The sequence below is a fragment of the Mastigoproctus giganteus genome, chromosome 1 (genome assembly GCF_048544385.1).
Source record: "Mastigoproctus giganteus isolate SK-2022 chromosome 1, ASM4854438v1, whole genome shotgun sequence".
Taxonomy (NCBI): Eukaryota; Metazoa; Arthropoda; class Arachnida; order Uropygi; family Thelyphonidae; genus Mastigoproctus; species Mastigoproctus giganteus.
The window spans coordinates 3,694,927-3,707,363 of NC_143575.1; the positions used below are offsets into that span (position 1 = coordinate 3,694,927).

General features: G+C 36.8%; 1 protein-coding gene across 3 annotated transcripts in view; it reads left to right on the forward strand.

The window, feature by feature from the left end:
- Chd1 (chromodomain-helicase-DNA-binding protein 1) overlaps positions 1–12,437 on the forward strand; it is a 606,282-nt gene that overhangs the window by 478,696 nt on the left and 115,149 nt on the right. For all 3 annotated transcript variants that reach the window (XM_090371234.1, XM_090371253.1, XM_090371245.1), the window contains exon 30: positions 2,796–2,903. In XM_090371234.1, the coding sequence (XP_090227360.1) occupies positions 2,796–2,903 (108 nt within the window). The remainder of the gene's footprint in view (positions 1–2,795; positions 2,904–12,437) is intronic.

Here is a 12,437-nt window from a genome sequence, read left to right on the forward strand (position 1 = left end):
CTCAACTCATTCAAAGCCTTATACACCTTATATGTGAGGCAGATTGCCTCACAGGTACCTAGTCTCCAGCTGCTGCAATTTACAGAACTTAAGCCAAGCCTCTCTTGGTAAGAGGATCCCTTCATTCCACTCACCAATCTTGTTGCCCTTCTATGTACATGCTCAAGCAAATCTACATCCTTCTTGAAATGAGGCCTCCAGACCTGTATGCAGTACTCAAGGCATGGCCTGACAATTGCCTTATACAGAGGGACAATCACCTCCTTTTCCCTGCTAGCAAAATCCCTCTATATCATTGACAAAATCCCATGACCTGCCCTGGCAGCCTTCTGCATTGCTCAGAAAACTTCATATCTGACTGCACAATTACTCCTAGGTCTTTTTCAATTTCTGCCACCTTTAGTGTAGTACCACACAGTTGGTATGTTTCTCTGAGGTTACTTCTATCCATATGCAGTACTTTGCATTTGTCAATGTTAAACTTCAGTTGCCACTTCTCAGCCCATCTGCCCAAATTTTCTAGATCCTGTTGTAGTAGCACAATGCCATTACTATCATTAACAACCCTGATATACCTTCATCAATATTATTGATAAATATACAAAACAACAGTGGACCCATCACCAAACTCTGTGGGACTCCGATAATAACATTAGTCCACGAACAGCAGCAGCACCTATTGATTACCACCCTGTGTCTTCTCCCACTCAACCATCCTTTTATCCATCATAGCAACTTACCCTTAATACCATTCTGCTCCAATTTGTACAGTAGTCTTCAATGCGCAACTGTGTCAAAAGCTTTCCTGAAATCCAAGTATATGATATCATAATTATTTTTTGCATCCAGTTCCTTTGTAACCACATCATAATATCCAATCAAATTTGTGAGAGAAGACTTTTCCTTAACAAACCCATGCTGTGTCTGAATTATTGCTGCACTCTTGTCTAGATGATCTTGTAATGCATCTTTAACCAGTGATTCAATTATTTTACCCGGAACAGAAGTTAGATTGGTCTGTAATTACTTGTGTTACCTTTCGATCCTCTTTGGTGAATTGGAGATACATTTGCACATCTCCAGTCCGTGGGGACCTCTCCTGAATCCAAGGATGCTTTCATAATTATGACTAAAGGTTTGCTGACTTCCTTTGCCGCCTCCCTTAATATAACTGGATAGTTCCCATCCACCCCAGGTGCCTTTCTTATGTTTTACTTCAACAATTTGGAAGGGTTGCCACTAACAACCCTTCGAAATTTCTTATTGTCTGCAAACTTAGACATTAAGTCTCATTTATCTTCATCAATAACATTAGTCCACGAAGAGCAGTGTCCATTGATTACCACTCTCTGTCTTCTCCCACTCAACCATCCCTTTATCCATAGCCGCAACTTACCCTTAATGCCACATTGCTCAAATTTAAACAGTAGTCAGTCTTCCATGTGCTAGATCAAAAGTCAGTATCAAAAGGCTTCCTAAGTTCCAAGTATATGATATCAAAATTATTCTTTGCATACAGTTCCTTTGTGACCACATCATAGTATCCAATCAAATTGGTCAGACAAGACTTCCTGTTAACAAACCCATACTTTGTCCGAACTGAAACTGAAGTCTTCTCGAGATGATCCTGCACTGCTTCTTTAACCAGAGTCTCCATTAATTTCCCCAGAACAGAAGTTAAACTGACAGGTCTGTAATTACTTTTGTCACACTTTGATCATCCTTTGTGAATTGGGGTTACATTTGAATATCTCCAGTCTATGGGGACCTTCCCTGAGTCCAAGGAAGTTCTCATAATTATGGCTAAGAGTTTGCTTACTTCCTTTGCTGCCTCCTTTAATATAACTGGGTAGATCCCATCCACCCCAGTTGCCTTTATTATGCTTATTTTCAACAATTGCTGCTCCACTTTTCTCTCATTTATTACAAAATCATTTAGCTCACTGCCAAAGTTTAATATACCTCTGGCATTCCCCTCTGTGAATAACTCCTCCATTCGATTGATATTAAGTTCACCAATCTGATTCATCCCCTTCTTTCTGCATAAGTAAAGAACTCTTTGCTGTATTTCTTTGCATCCTTTGCCAAAGATTTCTCGTAATCTGCCTTTGCCTGCCTAACCTCCTTTGTGATTTGATTACAGACTAGCTTATATCTACAGTAGGCTTCTGTATTAATTTATATGTATCCCATGCTTTTTCTTCTCTCTGCCACATGTCTCATTATTTCATCTGACATCCATTTAGGCCTAAACCTTGAACAATATTTCTTAGTTGGTATGAAAAACCTAGTAGCCTCCAAGATTAATTTCTTGAAAATGCTTCCCATTTAGAATTTGCTGTTAGTAACATCATCAGTTGGTCCCATGTATAGAATTTAAAAAATCTCTGAGACCACTGTAGTCATCTTTACGAAAGCCCTCATAAAGGCCCATAACAATGCTAACACTAAACTTATATTCCAATACAGTAATAACACTATATATATATATATATCAGTATCAAGTATCATCTCCTACCGAGTTATGTTATATGAATTTCATATCTCCAATCAAGTTTAAGTTATGTGTAGTAAGTTGTAACGTTGTGTTTGTAAAATCTAAGTGGCTATAACCGTGGAGTTATTCGGTCTTTTCTAATTTTAATAGAATAACTGTTTGTTCATCAAAATTCAAAGTTGTTGAATTTTTTCATTACCAGGAAATGCTAAAATTCAGTTTTTTGTTGTTTTCACTAACAGTTTATTTGCTATTTAAGTGTTACACTTAAAAATGTTTATTAATAATTATTGGATAGATTCTTCCTGATGCAGAACAGAAACCTCAAGCCAAAAATGTACAGACCCGAGCAGATTACCTTCTTAAAGTTTTGCGCAAAATGATTGAGCAGGAGAAAACTGGATTGGTATGTATTTATTTAATTGACATGATAAAATGGTAAAATTTTGTGAAATATTAATTATGAATTATTGACTGATTAATAATTTTCAATCTTTGGATTTATTATTTTTGCTTCGTTATTTTCCTTGATGAACTGTGAAGACTTTAAGCTGCAGGCTATGTATTCTCATCCTGGTACCATACAGCTCCCTTGGAGTAGTATAAAGTATTGTCCAACAAGTCTTGAAATGGTGGCATTTATGAGTATCAGATTCATTGCCTTACTGTATAAAACTTCGAACCCGTCACCATCAAATACGAAGGATGCGGTAAGGTCAGGGAATGACCACCGGATACCTCGGAGCAATGTGGCCTTAGTTGCTAATGCTCTTAAAAACCAAAAAAACAACATCAACTGTATAAAACCGAGCTTCATTTAAACCGACTAATGATTAGCAACATAAATTTGATGCATTAAAATGCTCACCATATAGATTATAATGCTTGAAACTGGCACTTAAAATTTTTGTATTAAGTTCACCTTAGAATTAAAAAGTATAATGGGTTTGGAAGTATATGCAGTGTAACGGGATTTTGAAAATTTTGAAAAATGTTGAAATTGCATTGGTAAAGCTTATTGGCTCAGAGTTAGGGTGAACTGTATATTGTATGCCCTCCACGAAAGGATTTATAAAAATGAGTAACTATACTCAAGAATTGATTTATTAAGACTGAATTTATCAGTTAAAAAGTGTTTCCTTTTTTAAATATTTTTAATATCTTGTATTTTTTTAACTAGTTTACAGTTTTATTTCAAGCTCAAAATATATATTTATTATCTCCTGGTCAAAGTATTAAAAAAAATTGTTTGATTCTTAGTAACATTAAATATATATAACAGTTCAGTACGAATGTGCAGGAGTGTACTAGTATGTGTATATAGGGTTGATATTAATATGCTTTTGATATTAATAAAATGCGGTTGTTGTTAATATTAATATTCTTGTCAAAATGGTTAGTTGCAAACTCTTCTGGCCTATGTGGTTGTACTAAAATAACTGATTATATTATCAGAGTATAATTAGGTAGTTTAAATTCAGTTTTTGTTTACATGGTTAATAGCGGTTTCCAAAAGTATAACTTAGAAATACATTTTCTAAAAAAGGTATTCCTTGTAAAAAAAAAAAAAAAAAAAACATGTAGTGGACAAACAACCATTCTGTTGAAACAATTTGGATTTTTGTCCACTACATGTTTTTATTTTTTTTTAAATAGTTATGTATGGTAATTCTGATGGGCATGTTCTATTGCATAAGACTTGTAATGTGCTGAGAATATTAACACATTCGCTGCCAGCTTAACCTACGACCTTAATGAACTGAATTCAAAAATCACAGATTGAGTCGATCTAGATTGGGAAGGGCAAAGACATTTTTGGGCTTTCTTCTCGCTATGGCTGAAGTGATGGAACCCATGTTTAGTCTCTAGAGCTAAGTTCCGGTCAGCCCGTCCCTATTTCTTCCATCATGCAGTATGACTGATGACTTTTGAGGTTATGATGAACGTTGTGGCGAGATCCAATATTCCTTACATTTCGAGGGTACAGCTCTAAAACAGTGTTCGTAGGCCGGCCGCTAGTTAGGACACTGGACCGAACCTATTGGTAACTCTCTAGGAGGCTTCCAGATCAGCTAGTGTATAATCTTGCTACCTCTACTGCCAGATAGTGACTGGAAGGAGTCCGAGTAGTGTGTATGCGGGGAGCATTGCCGAGGCCACGTTATGTCAAGGATCTGGGTATATTCTTACCACGTGTACGCCATATCCAAAAATTTCATTACTTCATACAGCATGTCCCACCCACTTTTTCTTACTATTGAATACACCATGAATTGTCAAACTAATAGAGCAAGCTTATCTGCGAAAGATCTAAACCTCCCAAGCACTTCCTAATTCATTTTACAAATATACGTGGTCTCAATTCTGATCACAACGATGTCCATTTCCACTTGAAGCCTGCCAAACCCCATGTACTTTTTCTGACTGAATCTCAGTTATCAGTTGATTCAACTACTGCTCATCTCAGATGTCCAAATTATTTGCTGTATGATTCCTTTCGCCTCAAAGGTGGTACTTATGCATATGTCCGTTCTGATATTCCCTGTCAAAGACTTGGCAATTTGGAATCTCCTCTCTTTGACCTTCTCTGGCTTAAAATCTCTCTACCTCATTGTGTCAAATTCATCTGTTGTCTCTACCGTTCTCCCAACTCCACTAATCACTTGGAGCTCTTTGACTTCCTCTCTTTGCAACTTGACTTTCTCCAGTACAACTTTCCTAACAGTGAGGTAATTTTCCTTGGTGATTTTAATGTTCACAACTCCAGCTGGCTTCCGTTTTCTAGTCACACCGACCCGTCAGGTCGAGATGCTGAGGCTTTTGCAATTACTAATGACCTAGCACAGATTGTTCATTTACCTACAAGAATACCGGACAATCCTAATCATACAGCCAATATGCTTGATCCTTTTTCTCACAAACAACCCTTCTAAGTACACGGTCAAAGTGAGAGGTCCTTTAGGCACTTCAGATCACAGCTTGGTGATTGTCTCTTCTCCAATGGAACCTTTATCTCATGGCTAATCCCAACCTCATGTTGTTTGGCATTACAAGAATTCAAAATGGGATGACCTGCTAGACTTCTTTTCTTCTTTTCCTTGGTTGGATTACTGTTTCAAAAGTTCTGATGTCAACGTTTGCTCAGATCGTGTTAGTGAAATTATTCTTGCAAGAATGGAATCCTTTATCCCACACTCCACTTTAAAATCTCGTCCTTTATCTAAACCTTGGTTTTCCAATAAATCTGCTAAGGCTGTTCAAGAGAAGAATGTTGCATATCGTAATTGGCTTGTTTCTAATTCTTCAGTTTTATTTTCTGCCTACACCAAAGCTGGCAACAATTGTAAAGCAGTTATTAATCAGTCCAAATTAGAGTTTGAACAGGCTAAGAGTAGAAAACTTGTATGTGAGCATTCTGGTCTCTTGCCAAAGCTATTTGCCATCTCTGCTCCCACCTCTGTCCAAACCAGATGGTTCTGTTGTCACTTCAGCCAAGGATAAAGCTGACCTGCTAGCATTCCATTTTTCTTCCAGCTCATGTATTAATGATCTTGGTAAAACACCTCCCACCATTCCCAACACGCTCCATTCAATGCCTCCTGTGGTCTTCCATCAAAAGGATATCAGAAGGATTTTGATGAATCTTGATGCTAAGAAAGCTCCAGGTCCTGATGGTATTTCTCCACTTGTTCTCAAAACCTGTGCTCCTGAACTTACTCCTATTTTTTGCCGCCGTTTTTCACTTTCTTATTCCAAAGGTGTTTTTCCTTCTGCTTGGAAATTTGCTCATATTCAGCCAGTTCCTAAAAAAGGGGTGACAAATCCCTCCCATCCAATTATCATCCCATTGCAATCACTTCTACTCTTTCTAAAGTAATGGAGAAATCAATTAACCGCCAACTCTTAAACTAACTAGAAACCTTCCGTCTGATCAACAATCGCCAGTATGGATTCCGTCAGTGTCGATCCACTGGTGATATTCTGGCTTATGTTACCCATTTATGGACTAATTTAATGGAAAGGTTCGGTAAAACACAAGTAGTTGCTCTTGACATCTCAAAGGTGTTTGATCGTGTTTGGCATAAAGGTCTTCTAAACAAGCTTCCATCTTATGGTTTGCCAACTGATTTTAGTAATTGCTTATCCAATTTTCTCTCTGATCGCTCACTGAGGGTGATGGTAGATGGCTCTCTGTCTTCTAACTTCTCCACTAATTTTGGTGTCTCCCAAGGTTCAGTTCCTTCCCCCACTCTTTTCCTCTTGTATATTAATGACCTTCTTCCATTGACTGGAAATCCTATCCATAGTTTTGCCGATAATAGCATTCCACTTTCCATTTTGAGAAACCTTGTCCTGCTTAATCAGCTTCAACTTCTCGAAAATCTGCTACCAATTCCTTAAATGCCGATCTTCAGGTAATTCTCCAGTGGGGCAAAACAATTTAGTTGATTTCAACCCTTCTAAAACTCAGTCTTGTCTTATATCTCGCAAAAAAGGATTCTTCTGCTCCTATGCTTATCTTTAGTGACACTCCGATTTCTAGGCAAAGTGATATATCTCTTTTGGGGATTACCCTGACTTCTAATCTCTCTTGGCACAAGTACATTACAAATATTGGTTCCTCTGCTTCTAAAAAACTTGGTTTTCTCTTTCGCTCTCGGCATTACTTTTCTTCCAAACAGCTGCTCACTCTGTATAAATCACAAATCCGCCCTGCCATGGAATATTTTTTCACATCTGGGGTGGTGCCCCCAAAACTTCTCTCAGGCTTCTTGATTCCATTCAGAAGAGGGCAGTTAGGTTAATTAATGATTCATCTCTAACAGAGTCTCTCCACTCGCTTTCTCATAGACGTACTGTTTCTGCTGCATGCCTCTTCTACAGCTACTTCCATGGGCACTGTTCTTCTGAATTGGCTTCTATAATTCCCGCTCTCTCTTTCAAAACAGTCCAAACACGTGCCACCACCAGCCAACATCCATTTACTGTCCAACTTCAAACCCACAGAACCAACTTTTCATCTTCCTCAGTTATTCATTCAACTGCTGTTTTCTGGAACAACCTTCCTTCATACGTATTTCCTGAAAATTACAATCTACAGAAGTTCAAGTCCAGTGTCAACAAATATCTTCTTTTGTCTTCTCAACCTCCAACCCAAGTGCGGTACTAAGTACTATAGGTTCTAATACCTCTTGTGTTTGGGGTTCACATAAAAAAACAAATTAGTCAGCTACTGACGAAGGTTGCTGGACAAAAACACCGAGTTTTTCTTCCATAAAAAAATATCAGAAGAACATGGTTCTTAAAGTCAAGTGGTTTTTAATCCAGGTGGATTAAAAACCCTTTCACATGCATATGCATCACTTAGAATTTGTTTTGTGGACTCCAATTTGGGAACTGTGAAGATCAGTTGCCTTATAATGTCCGAGTAAATATAATACCTAATTAATAAGTTTTACAGCAGTTATTTACAGACCATGTAAGGATGGCCACATATGTGCATCATGACAGATCACTTGAGTGCCTTTAGATGCTTAAGCTGTGCACAGATCAGTTGGGTGCCTTTTGATGCTTAAGCTGTGTATAGATCAGTTCGGTGCAATTTGATGCTTATACACAGCATAGCTCTAAACATTAGTGAGATTTCTGTTGCTGCATCATTGACGACAGATATTTTACATCAGGCTTATACTTTGTAACTTTTAGAGCTATGCATACAGCACTAGTTTCATCCATAAGATTGGACTTAACAGAGTTCATCATTGAGAACAACGATTCACAAGAACATGTCAATTAGAAAATTATTAGTAATGCTGTTGTGAGATTTTTTAAACAGACATAAGTTTCAGGAATGACATTTCAAACTTTTAATACCTCATTTTCTGCAGGTTTCTTTGTTAATCCCATCAGTTTCAATTCCTTTCAATATTTTCAAAATCAGCTCTGAGGTCGATAAATTTTTGCCTCCAAATTGAGCTGCTCTGAAAATCAATCAACTGCATCTCAAAATCATCCAGGTCGATCCACTGGAACATTTTCAGATTCAGTTCAGCTAGTTTTGTACTGTGCAAACTTAATGAATTTTTCAGTTTATTCCGATTCTCTGAACTTAACAAACCTTGAAGAGAATTGTTCAATAGTTGACTCAGTGACATTCACATAGCATTTGGTGCCTCCGTAGCCAGGTGAGCAGGAGCAGCAGTGCGCAGATTTTGTTTCTTGATTAGACTGGGGTTCGAGCCCGTGACCACCAAATACGGAGGATGCGGAAAGGTCAGGGAATGACCACCGCATATCCCCGGAGCAATATGGCCATAGTTGCTAATGCTCCTAAAAATCAAATAACAACAACAACATAGCACTTGAAAGCTCTGATGGTCTGTTCTCTCATCAGTTTCAAGATCGGTGCTGTATCTTTGTAGGTTTAGGAAATATTTAAACAAGGTGGATTCCTGGAGTGATGTTTCGAAGTTTGAGATTTTTTTTTTTTTTTTTGGGATGCTAGAATTCCACGTGCCCAAAAAATTTGTACTCCTACCACTCTGGGCACGTGTGTGACACCTATGACACACGAGCCGAGAGTGGCATGCATGCCATAGGTTCACCACCTCTACTTTAACACGATTGATAAATTGCAGCAATCCTTGCACAACACAGTTTCTCTTTAGCAAGATTAGAGAATTGCGGCAAACCTCACATAACACAGTATTTTTGAGTTTGCGGGGAAAACTATTATGTTGGATGTAATTTTTCAACATTTTCATTCTTTTTTGTAAATCCCCACTTTTGACTTGCCAGTTGTTATGCAAAAAAATTATTGGGAAATCCCTTTTTTTTTTTTTTTTATTGGGGGGCAATCCCTGTATTTCCCCCAATTTATGTGCTATTGAAATTTTGCTTGTTTGAGACCATAAAAAATTGACTTCGAAGTGTGCAGCTCTTGACTTTTAAGGTTTTTATAAGTGTATTTTGGTTTTTATTTGATTGTTTATAAAATTTTTCATATATTCATTTACTAAACTTTATTCTTAAAAACCGGATTTGAATAATTTCTTCATTGTGAATAAAATTCCAGCCTAAATTAGGCCTAAGGAAAGTAAAAAAGCTGCTCAAAGAAACTTTATTTATCTAGAATCAAAGATACAAATTTTGGATCATGTTAAAAAAGGGGAAAAGGTAGCATACATTGAAAAAAGTTTAAATTTAAATGAAGCAACAATCTGGACTGTAAAGAAAAATGAGCAGAAAATTAGAACTGCTGTTGCTTTAGGATCTTTCATTTTGGCAAATATAATAGCTCGTCCCCAAACACCAGTAATTGAGAAAATGAAAAAAGCAGTCAGTATTTTGATTGATGATAGCGATAAAAAACAGATCCCATTTGACAGCAGTGTAATTAAACAAAAAAACCACTAAAAATTTATAACCATTTTAAAGAAAATGGAGAATCTTCTGTTAACCAGGAGTTTGTTGCCAGTAAAGGTTGGTTTGAGTGAATTAAAAACTGCTGTTGTTGTTGTTTTCGGGTTTTAGGAGCATTGCCGACTAAGGCCATGTTGCTCTGTTTATATTGTCTTTAAATTGGGTGTGTTCTGAGGTCAATTTACTGTTTAATGGATGAAAAAAAAACGGAGTTTCTTGGAGAAAAATTCATGCTGCCCTTGCCTGAGACTAACTAACTAAGCTAAGTGAAAAAGTCCTATAAAAATTCCTCCCGTAATCGATGGGATTTGAACTCAGGTTCTTTTCCACCTGGTGTTGGGGGAGGACACCAATCCTACCAACTGTGCCACAGGGGCAGTAAAAAGCACTTCTCATTCCATAACATAAGAATTCGAGGGGAAAGTGAATGGGCTGACAATGAAGTTGCCAAGGAGAATGCAGAGGAATTTCAAAAAATTATTGAAGAGCATGGATACACACCACATCAAGTTTTCAAGGCCGATGAGACAGGTCTTTGGTGGAAAAAAATTCCCAACAGAACATTTATTTCAAAAAAGGAGAAAACTGTACGAGGTTTTAAGGCGTCAAAAGATCGTGTAACATTACTTATGTGCAGTAGTGCATCAGGAGATTACAAGATAACACCTATGCTAGTTTATAGATCCTCTAATCCTCATGTAATGAAAGGTGTAAATTAAAACAGAAAATCGTTACAATGGATTTTGAAAAAAATTGATTCCAAATCTATTGAAATGATGAAGTCATGGAAACATTTGTCAATTGTGACTGTATCAGAATCATAGCTTTATCGCTCAAAGAAGTAAAACTGTTAACATTAAATATAAGTTGACAAAATGTATGGCCAGAGTTGGTTCATTCAGGAAATATGGTTGAACTGGGAGAAAATGGAAATGCTGCAATAGTAGAACTTGATAAGTCGATAGGAGGAGAAGGTTTTGATGATGTGACTGCTGAAGATGTTCAAGAATTACTTGTAGAAAAAGAGGCTGGTGAAGTGAATTTGGTGGAAATGGCATCGGAGGTAAACCACATTCTGAAGTTCTAAATTTTACACTAAAAAGCATACGGGAAGGCATAAACTTAGCCGAGCAATTAGAATCTTATTTTTTGAATGCAGATCCATTACTGAAAGGAGCAAAAAGTTTAAAAAGGAGCTTCAAACATTAAATTCCATACCATGAAATTTAAAGATTTATCAAGCAAAAGCAAACAAATCCAGATTACTGATTTTTTAAAGAGAGCAGAAGATACACGAAATCTAGATGCTGAAGAAGAAAGTTCAGAAGGTGAAGATATTCTGCAACAGAGAAAACGCTCTCGTTTGATTGTACTTAGCAGCAATGAAGAGGAAGAAAATTAAATGAACATACATTATCTGACATATATGTATCACAATTTGTAAGACATTTGTTCAGTTATTACTATTTTTAATAAAAATTAAATTTCCAATAGTTATATAAAATAAAAGATGTATTTTTGTTAGCTTTTGGAACATAACTCCCCTTTTTTTTGGCTGGTTCTTAGTCCTGTATAACATGGTTTTTGGCTACAAGAGATTTTGTAGGAACCTAACTACCATGTTATAACGAGTGTTACCTGTACACAGAATCATAATGTTCAGTGCAACATTTGGATGAAATGAAACTAAAACTTCCAAATTGCTACACCATACTCAAGCTTCATTATTGGCTGATGCCTCTTATGGACTTATAATCACATGCCTCAAAAATGGCAGCTGAAGTTTAACATTGATATGTGCACGGTACTTTGAATAGTGATAATCCCAGTGTAACTTACCATTTGGACAGTACTGAACTGAAGGTAATGAAAAAGATCTGGGAGTAATTGTACAGCCCAACATAAGTTATCTGAGCAATGCAGACAAGCTTCTAAGACAGCTCATGGAGTTCTGTTATATATCATTGACAGAAACCTGTGAATTTTACCAGTAGGGGACAAAGAGGTGATATCCCATTTTATAAGGAAGTGGTTAGGCTGCACCTTGAGTTCTATGCACAGGTTTGAAGCTCCATTTTAGGAAGAATGTAAATCAGTTGACATAGGTGCAGAGAAGGGTAACAAGATTAGTCAGGAGCACAGAAAGGCACTCTTACCAAGGAAGACTTGAGTTATATAAATTGCAGCATCTCTGAAGAGACTTGACTGAAGTGTTTAAGGCCTTGAATGGGTTTGGTAAACTAAATACCAATGTCATTTTTTTACTCTTTCTCAGATGACACATGCAAGATAACATAAATTTCAATTGGAAAATGGTTGATGTGCTGAAATTCACTTTTATTGAGAGAGTAATTGGCTGTTTGAACAAACAGTTTATTTGACAATCACATCTTTAAATAAGACATTTTCTTCACATTTATCCATTAAGAAATAAACTATTCAAACACTATACAATGTGACAAATAATTTTAATGAAGAACATCTAAACAGCATTAATCAGACCATTAAATTTAAGCTT